This window comes from Phyllobates terribilis, unplaced genomic scaffold (assembly GCF_046119375.1).
Source record: "Phyllobates terribilis strain yellow unplaced genomic scaffold, ASM4611937v1 Scaffold_7__3_contigs__length_470593459, whole genome shotgun sequence".
In the NCBI taxonomy this organism is placed as follows: domain Eukaryota; kingdom Metazoa; phylum Chordata; class Amphibia; order Anura; family Dendrobatidae; genus Phyllobates; species Phyllobates terribilis.
The window spans coordinates 226,546,209-226,567,987 of record NW_027362767.1 but is presented as its reverse complement, the minus strand read 5'-3'; the positions used below and the strand labels follow the sequence as shown (position 1 = coordinate 226,567,987).

The 21,779-nt window shown below is 50.9% G+C and overlaps 1 protein-coding gene across 1 annotated transcript in view; it reads right to left on the bottom strand.

The window, feature by feature from the left end:
- The window catches only part of ADGRD2 (adhesion G protein-coupled receptor D2), a 642,994-nt gene that overhangs the window by 285,365 nt on the left and 335,850 nt on the right, over positions 1 to 21,779 (bottom strand). Inside the window, exon 19 of the mRNA XM_073639770.1 lies at positions 16,690 to 16,805. Coding sequence (XP_073495871.1) covers positions 16,690 to 16,805 — 116 coding nt within the window. The remainder of the gene's footprint in view (positions 1 to 16,689; positions 16,806 to 21,779) is intronic.

Here is a 21,779-nt window from a genome sequence, read left to right as displayed (position 1 = left end):
TTTTTTTAAACACATCCAATTGTGGAGCTTATTTTTATTCCAAGATCTATTGATTAAAATGAACTTTGTTCATAGAAAAAACCCTTTAACATGAAAACACAGCTTTAGAGCTTGCACCTCCAGGCCCACCCAACACTGAATGCTCTAGAACAGTGGTCCCCAACCTTTTTTGCACCAGGGACCGGCTTGAAGCATTTTTCCATGGCCCAGCAAGGAGGGGGTGGGGTGGGCGGGGCTTTGGTCATATGGGGGCGGGGTAATGGAGGGATTTGGAGTTTAGTGCATACTTATCATATAGTGTACACCAGGTCCCCGCCAGGAGCTATGCCAGGAGCCCCACATAATGTGCTGTGCCAGGAGCCGCATCACTGAGGCCCCATCACGCCCTGCAGCAGGACAGGGCAGCTGTCCTGACAGCTGCTGTTCAGCTGCATTTACTTCATCCCAGGGGCGGACACAGACTGTAGTGGGCCCCTGTGCAAGAAATTTTTGGGGGCCCCCTCCGCCCTTCATAAGGCAACAAAGTTATGTAAACATAACCCCCCCATGTGCATCTCTCACCCCCCCATGTGCAGCTCACCCCCCGTGCATCTCTCATCCCCCTCCGTGCATCTCTCACCCCCCCGTGCATCTCTCATCCCCCCGTGCATCTCTCATCTCTCCCCTCCCCCCCATGTGCATCTCTCATCTCTCCCCTCCCCCCATGTGCATCTCTCATCTCTCCCCTCCCCCCCATGTGCATCTCTCATCTCTCTGTTCGTTCCGCCTTCTAGGGGCCGCATACCTAGACCCGCTCCTGTATCTTGTCTGTCCTGTCTGAACACGCTCCTAGCCTGTTCCTCCCGCCTTCTAGGGGCTGCATACCTAGACCCGCTCCTGTATCTTGCTACTGTGTCTGTTCTTGTCTGTATACTCTTCTAGCCTGTTTCTCTATGTCCGTACCTTTCCTTTTTCTGCAGAGTCTGAACTCGTACCTAACCCCTGCTCGTTGTCACTGTACTTCCGTTTGTGAGTTTGTGGTCCACTCGCTACTTCACTGTAAGTACCCTGTGGGTATCTGGTTCTGCCTTTCCCTTCCTGCCTGTTCTGTGTGTACAGAGCCCTGTCCCCCCTGCTCTGCCTTGCTCACCGCTCCGGCGGTTCTAGCCTGCTCTGCCTTTGCTCACTGCTCCGGCGGTTCTGGCCTTCTCTGACCCTTAGCTCACTGCTCCAGCAGTCTTGCTCCGCTCTGACCCTTTGCTCACTGCTCTGGCAGTCTTGCTCCGCTCTGACCCTTTGCTTACTGCTCCGGCAGTCTCGCTCCGCTCTGACCCTTTGCTCACTGCTCTGGCAGTCTCGCTCCGCTCTGACCCTTTGCTCACTGCTCCGGCAGTCTCGCTCCGCTCTGACCCTTTGCTCACTGCTCCGGCAGTCTCGCTCCGCTCTGACCCTTTGCTCACTGCTCCGGCAGTCTCGCTCCGCTCTGACCCTTTGCTCACTGCTCCGGCAGTCTCGCTCCGCTCTGACCCTTTGCTCACTGCTCCGGCAGTCTCGCTCCGCTCTGACCCTTTGCTCACTGCTCCGGCAGTCTCGCTCCGCTCTGACCCTTTGCTCACTGCTCCGGCAGTCTCGCTCCGCTCTGACCCTTTGCTCACTGCTCTGGCAGTCTTGCTCCGCTCTGACCCTTTGCTCACTGCTCCGGCAGTCTTGCTCCGCTCTGACCCTTTGCTCACTGCTCCGGCAGTCTCGCTCTGCTCTGACTACTCTTGCTCACTGCTCCGGCAGTCTCGCTCTGCTCTGACTACTCTTGCTCACCGCTCCAGGCGGCCTCGTCCTGCTCTACTCTCGCTCACCGCTCCAGGCGGCCTCATCCTGCTCTACTCTCGCTCACCGCTCTAGGCGGTCTCGTATTGCCCTGCTCTCGCTCACCACTCCGGGCGGCCTTACTCTGCTGTGTTTGTCCGCCACATCTGTGGTTCTGTTCCTGAGTCCCAGTGTGTACTGGGTCCTATCCCGCCTGTGTTCCTACCTGCCAGTGCCTCCCTGTCTGCACTCTAGCCGTGCTTGCCTGTACCCCCCTGCCTGCATACCCGCCTGCCTGCATACCAGTCGTGCCTGCCTATACCCACCAGTCTGTGTGCCAGCCTAACCTGTCTGTTCCTGTATTCCCCTGTGTGGGTCAACAGCCGTGTCCGGGGTCTGTCCTGGAGTAGCACCTGGTCCCTCTGCTTGGTTCCTCCTTGGTGCACTGGCGTCGTATGCCGTCGTGCGACCCTGGTCGGATCGGGTGAATACCTAGTTACGCCCCTTCAGGCATTCACTCTCCGGCACGGTCCAGTGGAATCACACGCACACGCCGCCCAGCCCGGGCGTGTGCATTACAGAGTTGAGGAATAACCAACTTAGGGTCAAGATATAGAACAAAAATACATAAGATTTGGACATAAAGTGATTAAAAAAGTATTAGTCTTAGACAACCACTTTAAATATCCATAGAAAAAAAACACCAAGGTTACTTACTGGTAGCCGGTTTTTCCTGAACCCATGACAGCACACCTTGAGAGAGGTATCCGCCCCACCAAGGACAGGAAACCGTCTGAAATAAAAGGACGGTACCTCTCCCTCGCTTCAGTTGATTACAGAGCATTGAGAGGACCTCCAGAAAAGGTTACACACATAACCAACACCTACAATATATATAATCACCAAAAACAAAGTGCTCACCAGGGTGTGAAAAAGAGACGGGGGGGGTGGGGGAACTACGGGTGCTGTCATGGGTTCAGGAAAAACCGGCTACCGGTAAGTAACCGTGGTGTTTTCCCCTCACCCATGACAGCACACCTTGAGAGAATATTGGAGAATATGAACACCCTAGGGAGGGACCACCGCCTGAAGTACCCTTCTCCCAAAGGTGAGGTCAGAGGAGGATAGATCCAACCTATAGTGCTTGTAGAAGGTGGATGGTGCAGACCAAGTAGCAGCTTTACATATCTAGTCAATTGAGACGTCTGCTCTCTCTGCCTAGGAGGTCACTACAGCTCTGGTGGAATGAGCTTTAATACCGTCCGGTGCCGGAACACCTGTAGATATGTAAGCTAGACAAATGGCCTCCCTAAGCCACCTAGAAATAGTTCTCTTTGACACCCCGTGACCTTTCCTACTCCCTTGAAAGGCCAGAAACAAGGAGTGGTCCTTCCTCCACTGACTAGTCATGTCTATGTACTGTAGTAAAGCCCTTCTAACATCTAGATTGTGGAATTTAACCTCCCCGGGGTTTTTTGGGTTACTGCAGAATGAAGGAAGCACAATCTCTTGATTACAGTGGAATCTGGAAACTACTTTCGGAAGATATGCTGGATCTGTACGTAGGACGACCCGGTCATCATGAATTTGTGTGTATGGGGGATCGACAGAAAGGGCCTGCAGGTCACTCACCCTACGGGCCGATGTTAGGGCCACTAGGAGAATAGTTTTGAGGGTGAGGAACTTTGGAGAGATAACCTGCAGGGATTCAAATGTGTTGCCAGAGAGTGCATTTAAAATCAAATTCAGGTCCCAGGGAGGAACTCTGAGTACCCCGAACTGGCATAGCTCTGGAACAGGATTTAATGAATCTAGAGACCCACCTGTTTCCTGCCAGGTTGCAATTATAGATTGCCCCTAGGGCGGACACCTGAACTTTAAGTGTTCCCGTAGCTAACCCCAGGTCACGTCCCTTCTGTAAAAACTCTAGGACGTCTTTAATTGGAGGTTTATCCGACAACGGGGAGTCTATAAAATCCAGGAATCTTCCCCAGATTCTGCTATAAATCTTAGTTGTTATGGGCTTCCTACTACCCAATAGGGTGGAAACTAGGCCCGGTGAAAACCCCCTATTCCTCAGAAACATCCTCTCAAATTCCAAGCCGCCAGATGAAAACCTTTGGCTTCTGCATGGAACATCGGCCCCTGGATGAGAAGGTCCGGCCTGTCTGGCAGAACCCAGGGATCCGAGACCGACATTAGATGAAGCAGGGAGAACCAGGGTCTTTTTGGCAAAAAGGGGGCTATCAGAATTATCCTTGCTCCCTCCTCCCGAATTTTCCTCACAACTGCCGGGATCATTGCTATCGGTGGAAAAGCATAGGCCCTCCTGAACTTCCAGGGTATCTGTAGAGCGTCTACAGCAAAGGGATTCTCTGTTGGATCTAGTGAACAGAATCTCTCCACCTTCATGTTCGCCATGGTGGCGAACAAATCTATGTCCGGTGACCCCCATAGTTGGATAATCAGCTGGAAGACTATCGGGTTTAGAGCCCACTCTTCCTGTCTTAAAGTGTGGCGACTGAGAAAATCTGCCTTTGAATTTTCCACCCCCCGGATGTAAAGAGCACTGAGGGATGGGAGATGCTGTTCTGCTAGTTGCAGGATTCTGTTTGCCACCACCATCAGGGAGCGTGATCTTGTTCCATCCTGGTGATTTATATAAGCCACTGTCGTCCGATTGTCAGCCCTGATCTGGACATGGCGACCCTGTATGTGGGGAAGGAAGCCTATCAAGGATTTCTCTACTGCCAAAAGCTCTTTTAGGTTCGATGATGTCCCTCTTTCGTGACGTAGCCAGAGCCCCTGAACCGAGAGATCTGCTAGATGACCCCCCCAGCCGGAGCCACTTGCATCTCTTGTAATTGTATGGTCGACTGGTCTGGACCACTGCAAGCCTGAGGTCAGATTCTCCCTTTTTGTCCACCATGAGAGGGAGTCTACCGTCTCTAGGGAAAGAGATAGTCCTCTTTCTAAATATCAGTTGAGGGATTTTTGCGCTGACAGGACCTCCCACTGAGGAAGCCTCATATGACCTTGGGCCCATTTGACTGCTGGGAGACAGGACATCATGGAGCCCAGTAGGGACATTTCTGATCTCAGTGACATCACTGGAGACTTTATGGCCCTTGAGACCAAGCTGATTATGTTGCAAACCTTGTCCTCCAGGAGGAAGCAGGCTTGGAGTTGGGAATTTAGGGTCAAGCCCAGAAAGATCTGAGTCCTTGAGGGGGACAGTTTTGATTTTTGAATATTTATCACCCATCCTAGCTGTTGTAAGGCTGTCCTGACCTCTAAAGGTTGAGAGGAACAGTGGTCTTCTGATTTCCCTATTACCAGAAAGTCGTCTAAGTAGGGAACAATCACCACGTTTTTGATTCGGAGAAAAGCTGTCACCTCCGCTATAACCTTGGTAAACACTTTCGGTGCTATCGAGAGTCCAAAGGGTAGGGCAGTAAATTGGAAATGCCTCAATTCCCCTTGGATGAATAGGGCTACCCATAGGTACTACTGTTAGTCTAGATGGATTGGGACGTGATAATAGGCATCCTTTAGGTCGATAACTGCCATGAAACAATTGTGGTGTAGGAGTTTTACTGCAGAGTTCACTGATTCGATCTTGAAAGTCGGGTTCTCTATCAGCTGATTTAGACTTTTGAGGTTGATAATGGTCCTTAAGGACCCATTTGTTTTTTTTATCACAAATAGGGGGGAATAAAATCCCCTTCCCCTTTGTGAATCCGGAACTTTGTGAAGGACCTGCCTGTTGACTAAATCTAGCACCTCCGAATCTAGGGCTATCTGCTCCTCCCTGGACTTCCTCCTGGGGGTGATCGGTGAGGGATTTGACTGAAGTGTATCTTTAGGCCATTCTTTATGATACTCAACACCCAGGGATTTGAAGTGATGGCTTCCCAAGTTGGGATAAAATGGGAAAGCCTTCCCCCAACCTCTAGCCCTGCATCATTGGTGAGATTTTATGGTACTGGAGGATGGCCCCCCAAACATCTAACTAGAGACTTTTTTAGATCTGGGCTCCCATCTTTTCATTTCTCCAGGAGGGCGACACCGGTTAAATCTTTTCCTCCGAAAGTAGAACCTTTTTGTGTCCCCCGTGAACCGTGGAAAACCTCTCTTCCTGTCGTCAGCCTTCTCCAAAAGCTCATCCAGTTTTTGGCCAAACAAGAGTTTACCATCACAAGGAAGGGAACATAGTTTATGTTTAGACTGCAGGTCTCCTGGGCAACCCTTGAGCCACAGGGCTCGTCTGGCAACGTTAGATAAGTTTGCAGACCTGGCAGCAAGTTTAACTGAATCCGCTGAGGAGTCACCAAGGAAAGCGGACGCTGCCTGTAGTAAAGGTAGATTGGAAAGGATTTTATCTCTGGATATCTTTTTACCCTTGAGATGGTCTTCTAATTGTTGAAGCCACACCATGAGTGACCTAGCAACGTAAGTGCCTGCTACTGCTGGTTTCAGGCCCCCTGCCGCCGCTTCCCAGGTGTGACTCAGGAAGGAGTCTGCCTTGTTATCTAGAGCCTCCTTTAGACTTCCTGAGTGACGATTTTTTGGATGATCGGGCGACAGACCCGTCAACTTTAGGAATTTTATCCCAGGACCCAGAGACACTATGCTCAAAGGGGTACCTTCTTTTAGAGGATGAGGGCAACACTCCCAATTTCTCAGGCTTCCTCCATTCCCAGTCTATAAGGGTCTGAATTTTAGGGTTCACTGGAAAGGAGTGTCTCTTTTTTTCCTCCAGGCTTGCGAACATAATGTCTTCCAGAGACCTGGCTGCCTTCTCCTCCCTCAACCCTACGGTTGATCTGACAGCTCTGACCAACTTGTCTGTACCCTCAATAGGGAAACAAGGCCTACCACTGTCTGATGAAGAGGAGGATGATGAATCACTGAGGCATGGATCCTCCGACTGGGAGGATGAATCATAGTCGGAGGAGATATCCTTATGGGATATCTTTTTCCCCTTAAGTAAGCCTTTTAGGGAATCTTGAACCTCTGTATGGATTATGGATCTCAAATTAGAAGCAAAATCCGGGGTGCTCTCCGCTATGGTTTGGTTAATACAGCTGGCACAAAGCTGTTTCTGCCAATCTATGGAAAGGGGGACTTGGCATAAGGCGCAAACCCTGTGCTTTTGTTTGGCGCTACTCTTCTTAGGTTCCTAAGGAATGAAGCACATAGTAACTTTCCATTACTATTAAGTGACATTCACGAAGATCACTCACCCCTGAAGTCACAAAAGGGGTTTGGAGGCTGTGGCGGGACATAAGATGAATCCCTTCTGGATGGCCCTGAAGCGTCCGACACCTTACTTCTCCTGCTGGAGCGGCTGTCCGTGTGAGAGGCGTCCGACTGCTTCTTTCGCTGGCTTTGCTGAGGTGGAGGGGTCAGCTGCTGCTGCTCCTGGCTGTCCTGGTCTGCCATAGCTGCCATACCACAAGCACGAGTATAGGCAGCGTTTACCAGCACAACCCCCCACTTAAAATAGGGCACATCCGGAACCTCCTCCGGTTCAGGTGTCCTCCCCCCTCCTGACGCCCGCCGGCCGAGATTTCAAAAGCCAGCCGGCAAGCGCTTACAGGGCGCCACCATGATGGATCCAGGTGCCGCCCCCCAACGTCATCGGGCACGCCTCTCCCAGCGTGCAACGCACCGTGACATCAGGCGTGTCACACCCGGAAGACGCCGCTCCCGGCTCGCAGCCAGCCAGGAGCCTGCGGCAGGGAGAGGACAGCACAGCGGTCTGTGGGGAGCCAGAGCCCTTCTCACTGCCTGCGCACGCTCGGACACGGCTGCAGGGAACCGTGGAGGGCGCTTCTGGAACCTGGAACCCGGTGCACAGGCTGGCGCCCGCTCTTCCACGCCGGACCAGGCCCAGGTAAGTATGAACATCTTCTTTCAGACAGGTTCCCATCAAGGACAGGAAACCAACTGAAGTAAGGGAGAGGTACCGCCCTTTTATTTCAGACGGTTTCCTGTCCTTGGTGGGGCGGATCCCTCTCTCAAGGTGTGCTGTCATGGGTGAGGGGAAAACAATGTATACTCACTGTGATGAAAGCCGGCCGGTGGGTGCAGCTCTCTGGCGCCCCCTTACCTCTCAGGTCAGTTAAGGTACTGCACCTAGAGAAAGTGGTGCCAGGTAGCTGCAACCAGCGCAGGGAACACGGTAGAGTGTTATCCCTTCAACGTCACTAAACCGTAACGTCACTACACAGCACAATTCGCTAGCGCCCTCTTAGCCTCAGGTCAGTCAAGGAACTGCACCTAGGATAAGCGGTCACCAGAGAGACTGTCCTGTGACCTACTGGGTATCGGGGCCCTCTGTAGTGAGGGCGGTATATATATCTTCCTTGGCCGCGCCAGGAATATATATATCTGAACCTCCGACCGTCACTACCAGCCTTCCCCAATCCCCAGTTGGTATGCTGCCACCAGTCCCTATTTTAGATATACGCCCAGTCCGTGAATGGGCCTATATCGGGTCAGGAACCAACCCTGGGTAGCGTTTTTGGCTTGAGCAAAGCTCACACGGACGTGCGTTCGTTATGCAGAATAAAAGGCAGGCCCACAATTACTTGAGGTAATTGATTATAATAATACACTAGATACACGATATACAACTAAATATACACAGGTATAAGGTCAGGCTAAACTATACAACAATGGAATACAACACACAGAATCACCACAGCATATCAGTTACCGGTTTCTTGATTTTCTTGTGACGCAGGCAGAGGATTCTGCGGTCGCAGGCACGGTTCTTTGTTACAGGCTAAGGCCTACCACCGCATGGTCAAACTGCTCCTCCCCTTGGTGGCCTCAGCTGGTGCTCAGATGTTCAGCACCCCACTCTTGGGTCAAGACTGACTTATCTCTTGTCTGTCCTGCTATCTTACCTGCCCCGTCCCGCCCATTGCTGGTGAGGTCAGCTGGCTCAGTCTCCACCCTCAGGTCTAACTTCGATCAGAAGCCCAAATTCTACGGAACCCAATAACTTCTTCTGGGATGGTCTCATGATACCCCCAGGGGTTCCCATGGATTCGGGCCACCGTAACCGACCTTTTGATATCAATTATGATACCATACGGTCCTCAGGAATGGCTCAGCGCTATATCTTGGCTTCCAGAGCACGTACCAACGTCTACCGCGGAGGCTTGTGTGCGCAATGGCTCCGGGACGCCGTGATATTTTTTTATTGGCCCATTCCACGCAACATGCGTGTACTATTCATGTTTCTATATCTTATGCCTCCATGCTTGTGACAGACAAAGAAACTAGTCCTATGGAACAAATGGTCAGTTACAGATGGACGAAGCACCCCCCCCCCCCCCCCCCCCGCTGTGTTTGGCTGTGTTTCCTCTCGAAGTCTTTGAAGCTCCTAGCATTCAAGTGTTAAGTAGGCCCTGGGGCTTCTTATCTTACAGGAGCCTGGATGGGGGGAAACTATCTAGTTGACGTTTTAACAGAAGGTCCCAAGGGTGGGGGCTGCTGAAGTGTGGCCATCCCTGGATATGATTTATCATTACCAAGATGGCGGCTACGGGTTTATCACACCTCCCCCTATACGAGGGCGCGAGGGGGTAGCACATTCCTGTGTTCCCCCGTGCGTCCTTCTGCACCCTCCCCTTGCCGGGATAACCCGTCAGCGTTACCGTGGTCACGGCCTCTTCTGTGGCGAATGGAGAAGTGGTACTGCTGGAGAGCGAGGCTCCAGCGTAGCAACCTGCCATTCGACCCAGAGACCGTGTGTAACCAGCTGAGGGGGTTGTGGTCCGTCTCCACGGTGAAATGGCTCCCGTACAAGTAGGGCTGCAGACGCTGCAGGGCCCATACAATTGAAAGGCATTCTTTTTCCACCGTGGAGTAAGCCACCTCCCGGGGCAGTAGCTTCCTGCTCAGGTACAAGACAGGATGTTCCTGGCCTGTCGTGTTGACCTGACTTAGCACAGCACCGAGGCCAAAGTCACTGGCGTCGGTCTGTACCACAAACGGCCGGTCGAAGTCGGCAGCTTGCAGTACAGGGGAGCTACTTAGGGCGGCTTTGAGTGCCCCGAAAGCTGTCTCGCAGGCGACTGTCCAGTCGACTGCGACGGGCAGCTTCTTCTTGGTGAGGTCCGTCAGGGGCTTGGCCAGGGTGCTATAGTGTGGGACGAACCTCCTATAGTACCCGGCGGTCCCCAAGAAGGACATCACCTGCTTTTTGGTCCTAGGAGTGGGCCAGGATGCGATGGCATCCACTTTCCCAGGTTCTGGCTTCAGAACCCCCCCGCCTACCCGGTGACCCAGGTAGAGGACCTCACTCATGCCCAGCTGGCACTTTTCCGGCTTGATGGTCAAGCCTGCCCGGTGGATCCGACCGAGCACCTGCCGCAGGTGCTCTAGGTGATCCTCCCAAGTGGGACTGAAGACTGCAATATCGTCCAAGTACGCAGCCGCGTACCCTTCAAGTCCCTCAAGCAGCGTATTGACCATCCGCTGAAAAGTGGCAGGGGCATTCTTCATGCCGAATGGCATCACTGTGGACTCGTACAGTCCAAAAGGGGTGATAAAGGCAGAGCGTTCCCTTGCCGCGGGGGTCAGAGGAATCTGCCAGTACCCCCGGCTCAGATCCATGATGGTCAGGTACGTAGCCCCGGCCATCCAATCGAGCAGGTCATCGATGCGTGGTATGGGGAACGCATCGGTGGCCGTTACAGCGTTGAGCCCCCGGTAGTCCACGCAGAACCGTGTAGTTCGGTCCTTCTTTGGTACAAGGACTACAGGCGAGGCCCACGCGCTGCTGGATGCCTGGATCACCCCCAGCTTCAGCATCTCGTCTATCTCTTGGCGCATGTTTCCCTGCACCTCGAAAGAGACCCGATATGCTGAACGCCGGATCGGCGGGTGATCGCCAGTGTCCACGTCGTGGACAGCCATCTCAGTCCTTCCGGGCAGGCTGCTGAACAGCCCCCGGAAGGGGTGCAGGGTGGTCCCCAGCTGGGACCGTTGGTCCTCCGTGAGCTGGTGGCCAACCCCCACATCCTCGATGGACCCACCCGCCTTGGCTTGAGTGAGCAGATCCAGGAGGGTTTCTACCTCTCCTTCCTCGGGAAGGTTGCACACTGGGTGGGCAGTCGCTTCCCGCTCATGATGAGCCTTCATCATGTTCACGTGGAAGGCCTTCCTCCTTCCACGGGCGTGATCCAGGGTGACCAGATAGGTGACGGCGTTGAGTTTCTGGTGCACGAAGTAGGGACCTTCCCAGGCTGCCTGAAGCTTGTTCTGTGGTACGGGGACCAGTACCCACACCTTTTGACCCACCTGGTAGGTCCTCTCACAAGCATTCTGGTCGTACCACCGCTTCTGGTCGGCCTGGGCCTGGGCCATATTGTCCTGCACCAGCTTTGCCAAGGCCATCATCCTGTCCCGGTGGCGCACGACATACTCGATGACCGACACCTCGGGGGTGGCCAAATCCCCTTCCCATGCTTCCTTCACCAGAGCCAGGGGGCCCCGTACCCGTCGCCCGTACAGGAGCTCAAAGGGGGAGAACCCCGTTGAGGCCTGCGGAACCTCCCGGTAAGCAAATAGGAGGTGTGGGAGGTAACGCTCCCAGTCTCTCCCGTGGGAGTCGACCAACATCTTAAGCATCTGCTTTAAGGTGCCATTGAACCGCTCACACAGGCCATTAGTCTGTGGGTGATACGGGCTGGCCACCAGATGTTGCACCTGCATTTGCTTACAGAGGGACTCCATCAGCCGCGACATGAACTGGGTCCCTCGGTCGGTGAGCATTTCTTGGGGGAAACCCACTCTGGAGAAGATCTCCAGTAAGGCGGTAGCCACCTTGTCGGCCCGAATGGACGACAAAGCTACCGCTTCCGGGTACCGGGTGGCATAGTCCACTACCGTGAGAATGAAGCATTTCCCGGAGTGGCTGGGAGTGGACAGAGGTCCAATAAGATCCACAGCAACCCTCGAGAAAGGCTCTTCGATGATTGGCAGAGTTACCAGTGGGGCTTTGGGGCGCGGCCCCGCCTTCCCCACCCTCTGACAGGTGTCACACGAACGGCAGTAGGCACCCACCGCGGCTCCCATCCCAGGCCAGTAGAAATGCTGAGCTATCCTGGCCTTGGTTTTAGCGATCCCTAGGTGTCCGGCCATCGGAATCTCGTGTGCGATCCGCAACAATTCCGCCCTGAACGGATAGGGCACCACTAACTGTCGGTCCCTGGGCCACGCCTCCGGTGAACCCTGCTGGACCGTTACCCGGTACAGCCGTCCCTGGTCCCAGACCACACGCTCGCAGTCTGACTCCATGGGAGGCTGTGCCGCCTGTTCCTTGAGAGCTTTCAGGCTGTCGTCTGCTTCCAACGCAGCCTGAAATTCCTGACTTGATGTGGCCAGAATCGACGAAACTGCCACATCCTCCGTCAGCCCCTCCGGGCATGTCACCTGGCCGCTGTCTGACCCGGCAGACACTTGGTCAGAAGTGGGGAAGCCGTCGGACCTCTGCAAGGCTCCTTGGGCTCCGGCGCTCCCACTCCTGGTGACAGCGGCTATGACCGCTGTGACCGTGGGTAGTGCCTGCTTCCCCTCTGTTTCTGACCAAGCCGCCCGATCAGGCAGGCTTCCTAGGCCTTTGGACATCTCGGATGTGGGGAACTCCTGCCCTGGGGTCTTACCTGGCGGCTCCTCTCTTGGGACCCCCCTCCCCCCATGGCCTGTTCCTCCCCCTGCAGTGGGCCTATACTCAGCAGCCTGGATACCCCTGGGAGCCCTACACTGCCGGTAGCTGCCCCCCTCTCCATCCCTGAGCTTCCCTCTACAGAATCCTGCCCGCCCCCTCCCTCACCGGAGGACAAGAGGTCACGGCACGCCGGCTGAGCACCTCTGCGGGCATCCCCACACTCCCCACCTGCTTTCACTAACCCTGTTTGTGTTCTGTCTGTGCAGGTGTTACCCTCAGGTTTCACTCCCTCCTCCTCAGCAGGACGCACACTACATACAACATGGTTGGCATTAGCAGCAGACAAATCAATACACTCTTGGGGGGCCGAACTTGGGGGTTCAGAGGGTACATACTGCGATACTAGACGCCCCAAGTCGGTCCCTAATAAAACATTTGCGGGAATATTTGGCGTTACTCCCACCTCCCGCATCCCCCTCCCAGCACCCCAGTCCAAATACACCATGGCAACGGGAAGTGCCGGCTCCACGCCTCCAACCCCGGAGACGGAAAGAGTCTTTCCTGGTACCAAGTCCTGGGGGGACACCACCTCAGGCCGTACCAGTGTTCGTTCAGCGCCAGTGTCCCGCAGTCCCATGACCGCAGAACGGCCTATGGTGACGGGTTGGATGTTGTCCAGGGACCTACCACCACCCCCTCCCACACACAAAACATTGGGCGCTCTCTGGGACTGGGATGGGGTCTTTTGGCGCTGGGGACACTCAGCCCTAAAGTGTCCTGGTTTGTTGCATAGATGACAACGTCTTACGTCTGGTCCTTGCCTGGAGAGGGCAACAGGGGGATACACCCCTTGTGTTCTAGGGGCCGGGGAAACAGGGGCATGACTGGGCTTACCCCCTCTCCAGGTGCTGCTGGCAGACTTCTTCAGCTCAGGCGCCCTGTTATTGGCATACTCGTCTGCCAGGGCGGCTGTAGCAGAAGCCCCTGTTGGTTTTCGGTCACGGAGGAACTGTCGGAGGTCCTCTGGGCAGTTCCACAAGAACTGCTCCGTGACGAACAGTTCCTGGACCTCCTGGCGGGTAGTAAGCGCTAGACCCGAGGTCCAGTGCTCTGCGGCTCTCAACAGCGCCCGCATATGATCGGTCCAGGTGTCCTTGGGGCCACGCAGCAGGCTCCGGAACTTCTGGCGGTACAACTCGGGAGTGAGGTTGTACTGCCGGATCAGAGCCCGCTTGATGCAGTCGTAGTTCTGTACCTCCCCGGCAGGTAAGTCCCCCAAGGCATCCAGGGACTTACCCCTCAAACGGGGGGTCAGGTATCTGGCCCACTGATCCCGGGCCAGATGGTGCTGAAGACAGGTCCGTTCAAATGCCACCAGAAAGGAGTCCAGGTCCCCATCCTTCTCCAGTAGAGGGAAGTCCTCAGCTCGGACTTTGGACGACTTGGTCTCCTGATGGGTTGGTTGCTCTAGCGGAAGCCCCCGCTGGGCCAGGTCCAGTTGGTGCTGGCGCTCCGCAGCTCGCTCTGCACGCTCCGCAGCCTCCCGGCGCTCTGCAGCTTCACGCTCCGCAGCCCGCTCCGCAGCCCGCTCCGCAGCCTCCCGGCGCTCCGCAGCTTCGCGCTCCTCCTCCGCTGCCTTCTCTGATGCTGCCAGGAGGGTTTTGTAGACGGCATCGCCATGAGACTGGAGACTTGCCATAGCCGCTTGTAAAAGGGCTTGTGATCTGGACAGGCTGGGCTGGGTAGGTGGTGGGCAGCCCACTGCGGGACCGTATACTGGGGACTGGCTCCCTGAGGTGCCCGGGCTGGACTCCTCCTCGCCATGAGTAACAATGTCCTCCCCTCCTGCCACACGGACCGTAGCATTAGCCTCCTGCAGGGTCTTGCTCCTGGTGCCGTCTGCCATCTTGGTAACCGACACCGCTGCAACCCTGAGTTTGCACACACCTTGTTATACTTTTAGCCTGACCGTCTAACGTTGGGCTGACCTTAAGACTCCAGCAGTGGAAGTTACCACTGGCAGTCTTTAGTGCCTGGGAGTAGGGGTCCCACAACACTATTATTCTGCAATCCCACCGCTCTGCCACCAATGTGATGAAAGCCGGCCGGTGGGTGCAGCTCTCTGGTGCCCCCTTACCTCTCAGGTCAGTTAAGGTACTGCACCTAGAGAAAGTGGTGCCAGGTAGCTGCAACCAGCGCAGGGAACACGGTAGAGTGTTATCCCTTCAACGTCACTAAACCGTAACGTCACTACACAGCACAATTCGCTAGCGCCCTCTTAGCCTCAGGTCAGTCAAGGAACTGCACCTAGGATAAGCGGTCACCAGAGAGACTGTCCTGTGACCTACTGGGTATCGGGGCCCTCTGTAGTGAGGGCGGTATATATATCTTCCTTGGCCGCGCCAGGAATATATATATCTGAACCTCCGACCGTCACTACCAGCCTTCCCCAATCCCCAGTTGGTATGCTGCCACCAGTCCCTATTTTAGATATACGCCCAGTCCGTGAATGGGCCTATATCGGGTCAGGAACCAACCCTGGGTAGCGTTTTTGGCTTGAGCAAAGCTCACACGGACGTGCGTTCGTTATGCAGAATAAAAGGCAGGCCCACAATTACTTGAGGTAATTGATTATAATAATACACTAGATACACGATATACAACTAAATATACACAGGTATAAGGTCAGGCTAAACTATACAACAATGGAATACAACACACAGAATCACCACAGCATATCAGTTACCGGTTTCTTGATTTTCTTGTGACGCAGGCAGAGGATTCTGCGGTCGCAGGCACGGTTCTTTGTTACAGGCTGAGGCCTACCACCGCATGGTCAAACTGCTCCTCCCCTTGGTGGCCTCAGCTGGTGCTCAGATGTTCAGCACCCCACTCTTGGGTCAAGACTGACTTATCTCTTGTCTGTCCTGCTATCTTACCTGCCCCGTCCTGCCCACTGCTGGTGAGGTCAGCTGGCTCAGTCTCCACCCTCAGGTCTAACTTCGATCAGAAGCCCAAATTCTATGGAACCCAATAACTTCTTCTGGGATGGTCTCATGATACCCCCAGGGGTTCCCATGGATTCGGGCCACCGTAACCGACCTTTTGATATCAATTATGATACCATACGGTCCTCAGGAATGGCTCAGCGCTATATCTTGGCTTCCAGAGCACGTACCAACGTCTACCGCGGAGGCTTGTGTGCGCAATGGCTCCGGGACGCCGTGATATTTTTTTATTGGCCCATTCCACGCAACATGCGTGTACTATTCATGTTTCTATATCTTATGCCTCCATGCTTGTGACAGACAAAGAAACTAGTCCTATGGGACAAATGGTCAGTTACAGATGGACGAAGCACCCCCCCCCCCCCCGCTGTGTTTGGCTGTGTTTCCTATCGAAGTCTTTGAAGCTCCTAGCATTCAAGTGTTAAGTAGGCCCTGGGGCTTCTTATCTTACAGGAGCCTGGATGGGGGGAAACTATCTAGTTGACGTTTTAACAGAAGGTCCCAAGGGTGGGGGCTGCTGAAGTGTGGCCATCCCTGGATATGATTTATCATTACCAAGATGGCGGCTACGGGTTCATCACACTCACCTCCCACAGCAATGCTGTTCCAGTGATGCCGGCACTACTATTCCCAGTGGGTCATCTGATTGGCTGCAGTGCTGTGTGACAACAATCAAGGGCCACAGATGAACTGCAGTGTTTACTGTTTCATTAGAGCGGACGTCCCCTCTAATAGAATATTGATGAGTTGCAATCAATCAGTGGCCGTCCGATTGGCAGCAGCAGTTAAGTGACCTGCCAGGAATAGCAATGCAGACATTACTGGAATGGTGCCACTGTGGGAGGAGAGCATACATTGTCTTTATCTTGTATGAAGTGAATAAGCAGGGATTGTCCATTAGTGGACAAGCCCTTTAAGTTTACTCAAAGATAGAAATTCCAATTTCTTGGTACGAGATACAATACCATACTGTACGGATTATTCCGTAATCTACAGAACAATATCGCTTAGCTTTACGAGGTAACAGAATTGTCCAGCAATATCTTCTGATGTCTTAATGCTACAATTAAGGTAGGGCTCAGCGCTTAGATCTCACCAATATTTCAAAAAGTTACTTCACTCAAATAATTAAAACTGATTACTCATAAGTTTCCAAAAACCCTTCAGAACAATCAACAGGACCTACTCGTTGAACTCAAGTGAACTCACCAGACCTGGATGCCAATCTGCTTCTCTAAGCTGCAGTTGGGGGTCAGCATCTTGGAACGCCGACGGGCACTCGAGACTGTAACCATTACGACTCGAAATAGGACAAATGTATTGACCTGTAAGGATGAAAAATGGGGAAAAAAAGTTAGAGCAGATTGATATACAAAGTGATCATATTTAATAATAATATAATAAAAATGTCATTACCTAATAAACCATCTATAAAGATGTGATGAATTTGGGCACTCAATTTTACAAGTTATGGACCATTTCAAAGAGGACTTAACATGTTCTCGGTTTACAATTTATGTCATTAAAGTTGAGCTTGAGAGAAGTGGCTGCCAGCTTATGCCACTCTAAGGCTGAGTTCACACGATGCGTATTTCATGCGTTTCCGCGGCGTTTTTGCAGTTGCGGAAACGCCGCGGAAACGCATGAAAAACGCATGGTAGAAGGGCAGCAATGTTACCCAATGGAAATCCGCATGTGCTGTGCCCATGATGCGGATTTTTCCGCAGCGTGAACGCTGCGGTCAAAAATCCGCAGCATGTCAATTAATTTTGCGGAAACGCGGCGATTTCGCCGCCATTGACTTGCATTAGAACGCGCTAATTCCGCAAGACAGCATCTGTACTTGCGCTATTGGCGCGTTCTAATATGCGGATGGTACCCGGGTGTGGAGGAGAGGAGAGTCTCATCCACACCCAGGTACCATTAAAAAAGCTGTAAAAAAAGAATAAAATAAAAAATAAATGTATACTTACCTTCTGTCGGCCCGCGCAGCGCTCCCGCTTGGTTCCCGGCACTTGCAGTGAGTTGTAGGACCTGCGCTGACGTCAGAGTCATGTGACGGGTCACGTGACGCCGACGTCGGCAGGTCTTTCAATTCAAAGTTGCCGGCAGCCGGGAACTTTGTAAAGCAGGACAGCGCGGGCCATCGGAGGTAAGTATATACACTCTCTCGGGTCACACTATATAAATCCATGCTGTTTGCATGGATTTATATAGTGTGACCTAGTTGTCAAGCACTTTCCAGGTGATGCTAAAATCGCCTTGAAAGCGCTTGTCAATCTGCATGCGGAAACGCATGTGAATCTGCATGTGGATCCGCATGTATTCTGCAGGAAAAACGCATGCACAATCTGCATGCGTTTTTTCTGCCAGGGAGATGCAGAAATGATGCAGAAATTTTCTGCTTCATTTCTGCATCGTGTGCACATACCCTAATACTCAAGAACGCCCACAGATGAACTCAAATAGAAGTGAAGAGAGCTTTAACATAGTCAGTTTGTTGCAAAATGAAGTTGAAAAATACACATTTTCTATCATGGTGTCAACATTATTATAGCCTGTTTTCCCGTATCAAGGTTAACAGCAGCCGATCAGTTGTGATAATTTTTGTGACCCTGAGAAACCAGGTATTGAGAAGGAAAATGTGTTGGAACGATAAGGAGGGCTAAGTAGCTTCCAATAAGAGCCAGCCCTTAGTGATGGGTCATTTCAGGGGAAAGACTCTACTTTTAGGTAGGGATCAAATTACATTGTAAAGCTAATCACCAGATGGTGGTGACAGGAGACCCAAAATCTTATGAAATAAGACGTTAAGGCTGTGTGCACAAGTTGCTTTTTTGCAGTTTTTTTCTGCAGCCAAAACAATCTCTTGGCAGTAAAAAAGCTGCAGACAAAAAAGGTTTTGCTGGCTATTTTGCTGCTTTCCTTGCTGCATTTTTCAGAATCCCAAAGTTCAGCTTTGCTTCCACCATACAATCATGAACAATACAAGGTGTTCAGCCACCAATGCAAGACGTCTGTGAAACCATAAAACATTTTTGGAAAAAAGTGCCACATGATCAAATTAATGTTGGGTGGGAAATGTTTTTTAAGTCTGAAAAAATAGTGACTATTTTGAACAAAAAAGTTTCTATGAGTTCATGAAAAAATACACAATTGCAAGTCTAAAAAACAGCGTGGAGAGCTGAATTGGTCGGGCATGGTTTACCTAACACATTGGCAGTGCATTCAGTTGGTCTGGCATTGTTTTCTTTCACACATTAGTAGGGCATTGAGTTGGTAGGGCATGGTTTACTTTTACACATTGGTCGGCATTTAGTTAGTAGCTCATTGTTTTCTTTTACACATTGGTAGGGCATTGTTTACTTTTATACATTGGTAGGTCATTGTTTACTTTTACACATTGATCAACATTGAGTTGGTAGGGCATTGTTTACTTTTATACATTGGTTGGGCATTATTTACTTTTACACATTGGTATGAAAGTGTGTTGATAGGGCATTGTTTACTTGTACACATTGGTAGGGCATTGTGTTGGTAGGGCATTGTTTACTTTTACACATTGGTCAAGCATTGTGTACTTTTACACATTGGTAGGGCATGGTTTACTTTTACACATTGGTAGGCATTGAGTTGGCAGAGCATGGTTTACTTTTACAGATTGGTTGGGCATTGTTTACTTTTACACATTGATATGACATTACTTTTACACTTGGTCGGTCACTGAAATGGTTGAGCTTTGCTTACTTTTACACATCACTAATTTAATTAAACAGTAGTAATACTAAAATCCATGCTCATGTGAGGATACAACATACTTTGTATGACAAAGTTTTTTCCTGCATTTTTGCACTCTCATTGCTTTCTATGGATGAAAAAACGCTGTAAAAATGCTGAAAGAATTGACATGTTGTAGATTTAAAAAAGCAGCAGTTTTCCAACTCAGTCAGGATAAAAAAAATAAGCGTGTGCGTGAGATATTTGCTATCTCATAGATTTTGCTGGCACTGTAAAAAGTCTCTTTTAAATTGCATAAAAAACAGCAAAAACGTGAAGTGTGAACATAGCCTCACGTTTTTTATGGCATTTTTTTTGTGCAGATTTGTCACAAAACCTGAAGGGTTTCCTGATGCCAGCAAAGTGAATGAGAATCCTAAAGCCTCAAGCATTAATTGCTTTAATCTGCATAAAATCTGCAGCATGTCAATTCTTTCAGCAGTTTGTGATGCAGATTTCACCCATACTAATAAGTAGGGAAAAATCTGCACCAAAAAAGTGTGTATTTTATTCTGCGTTTTTCCTGCCAAGAGATGCAGAAATTATGCAGAAATTTATATACCAAATAGTTAAGGTGTGCACATACCTGTTGTTTTTTCACTATTGTCCCACAATGTTGAAGTAGAGAGGAAAGAGAAAACTGATGTAATATGTAGCTCTTCTTACTGTATTTATAAAATGATCGTTTGTAAATATAATTGGGCAGATTACTTTTTGAATTAAGTATTTCTTTGTCGTGACCATCAGCTGATGAAAATTTTTCTCAAGTAATAGAGTGAAATGTCCGACCATTTGAAGCATGTTCATACATTGTGTATTTCCAGTGGGACAATTCTGAAACTTTCCAGTTTACCTTAAACAATCCTATACAGAGGAATGGAATCAATTATGAGTCGCAGAAATTTCTGTAACAAAATTTGCAGCATGGGAATTCACTCTTAAGGAGCCTTGCACCATAACCAAATTATAGTTTCCTCCAAAATAATAGCCAATTATCTGAAGGCAGATGCATTGATAATCGATAGTCCGGTTACAAGAGTTATTAAAGAATTAGATATTGATTCAAAACGTTTCGAACGTGGGTGTAATTTTTGGAAAACTGCTGAACCTGGAGAATTTGAAAAATTTGCAATCTGATTTTGCGCAAATATCCAGGAATGCCCACTGCCATTTTATAAAATGCTTAAGATTGTATCAGCCTGAGAAAGACATCATTAATATGCCTTGCAGCTATTTCATCCCTTGGTATAACACAGCCAACATAAAAGCAAAGGCAGGGAATACAGCAGCCTTTTTTTGGGAGTGAATCTAGATAGTGAGAGGAGGTCACAGGGAAATTTGAATTTCAGGAGATTTGATCATCATCTTTAAATTAACATATAAATTTGTGATTATATATTTTTTTTATTATTAATGGTCTTCAGCTCAATCTCAAGTCATGACGACTTCGACTTAATGGATGAACGATCTGTAGGAAGATCAATCTTGTGCAAGCCTAGGTAGGAGGTTGTCTTCTTTGCCTTGTTTCTTCTGTTCTTCCAACCATGATGTCCTTTTCTTATGTAAATTGCATATAGTTTATTTTTCAGGGTATGACTTGATTTCTTTGGCAGCCACACAGCGGTACGCCTTGTAGATGAGGGCCAGAAAGAGCATGTGCTCCAGTGGATGGAAAGCACTGCATCAAGTGGCCTCTCCTCCTCTTCCTCCACCTCAACATCACACACAGTACAGTCCTTAGAGGTGGCATCCCAATTACCCTAGTTTCCCCCCACGTCACAACTCTCCAAACGCCCAACTGACTGTGGGGAACTACAGATGGGCGAGTCTGAAGAGCTGTTAACACATTCTTTTCCATTGGCATCAGAGGTCTGCTTCACAGACTAAAGACACAGGGGGAAAGCATCTGCCCTGAAGCCCCAAATTTTTTTCATTTGGACTCGGGGCCGGACGAAGTGGGGTCCGAGCAGAATCCAGACCCTCGTCACCAGGCGCTAAACCCCCGGGGTGGAGGTGATCGTGATGAGACTCATACGTGAGGCGCACGCGGACTGGACTGTACTGTGCTGTCAGGGCATGAAGAGGAGGAGGGTGACTCTCAGGGCGAGGAGTGGGAGAACAGGGAGGATGTCGATGAGATTGTAGATACCACTTGGTGTGAACCCAGAGACATGCAGCTGAGTAGCTCATTAGAGGAAGAAGACGAGGAGGCTACGTTGTGGCTTCCCGCACAGACACAAAGTGATGCAGCCACAATAAGAACTGCATCCTTAGCCACAACTCTGGCTTTGGCCAGCAGCGGTCGCGGGTCTGCAGTTCGCAGGGGTGGCACGGGATGCCTAGCCTGGGCATTTTTTGAGACCGCAAAGGATGACCCAACTCACTTTATCTGTCAACTTTGTAATAAACGACAAGTAATAATAATAATCTTTATTTATATAGCGCCAACATATTCCGCAGCACTTTACAATTCAGAGGTTCATATACAACAGTCATAAGTAACATAGCTAAAGATAATACAA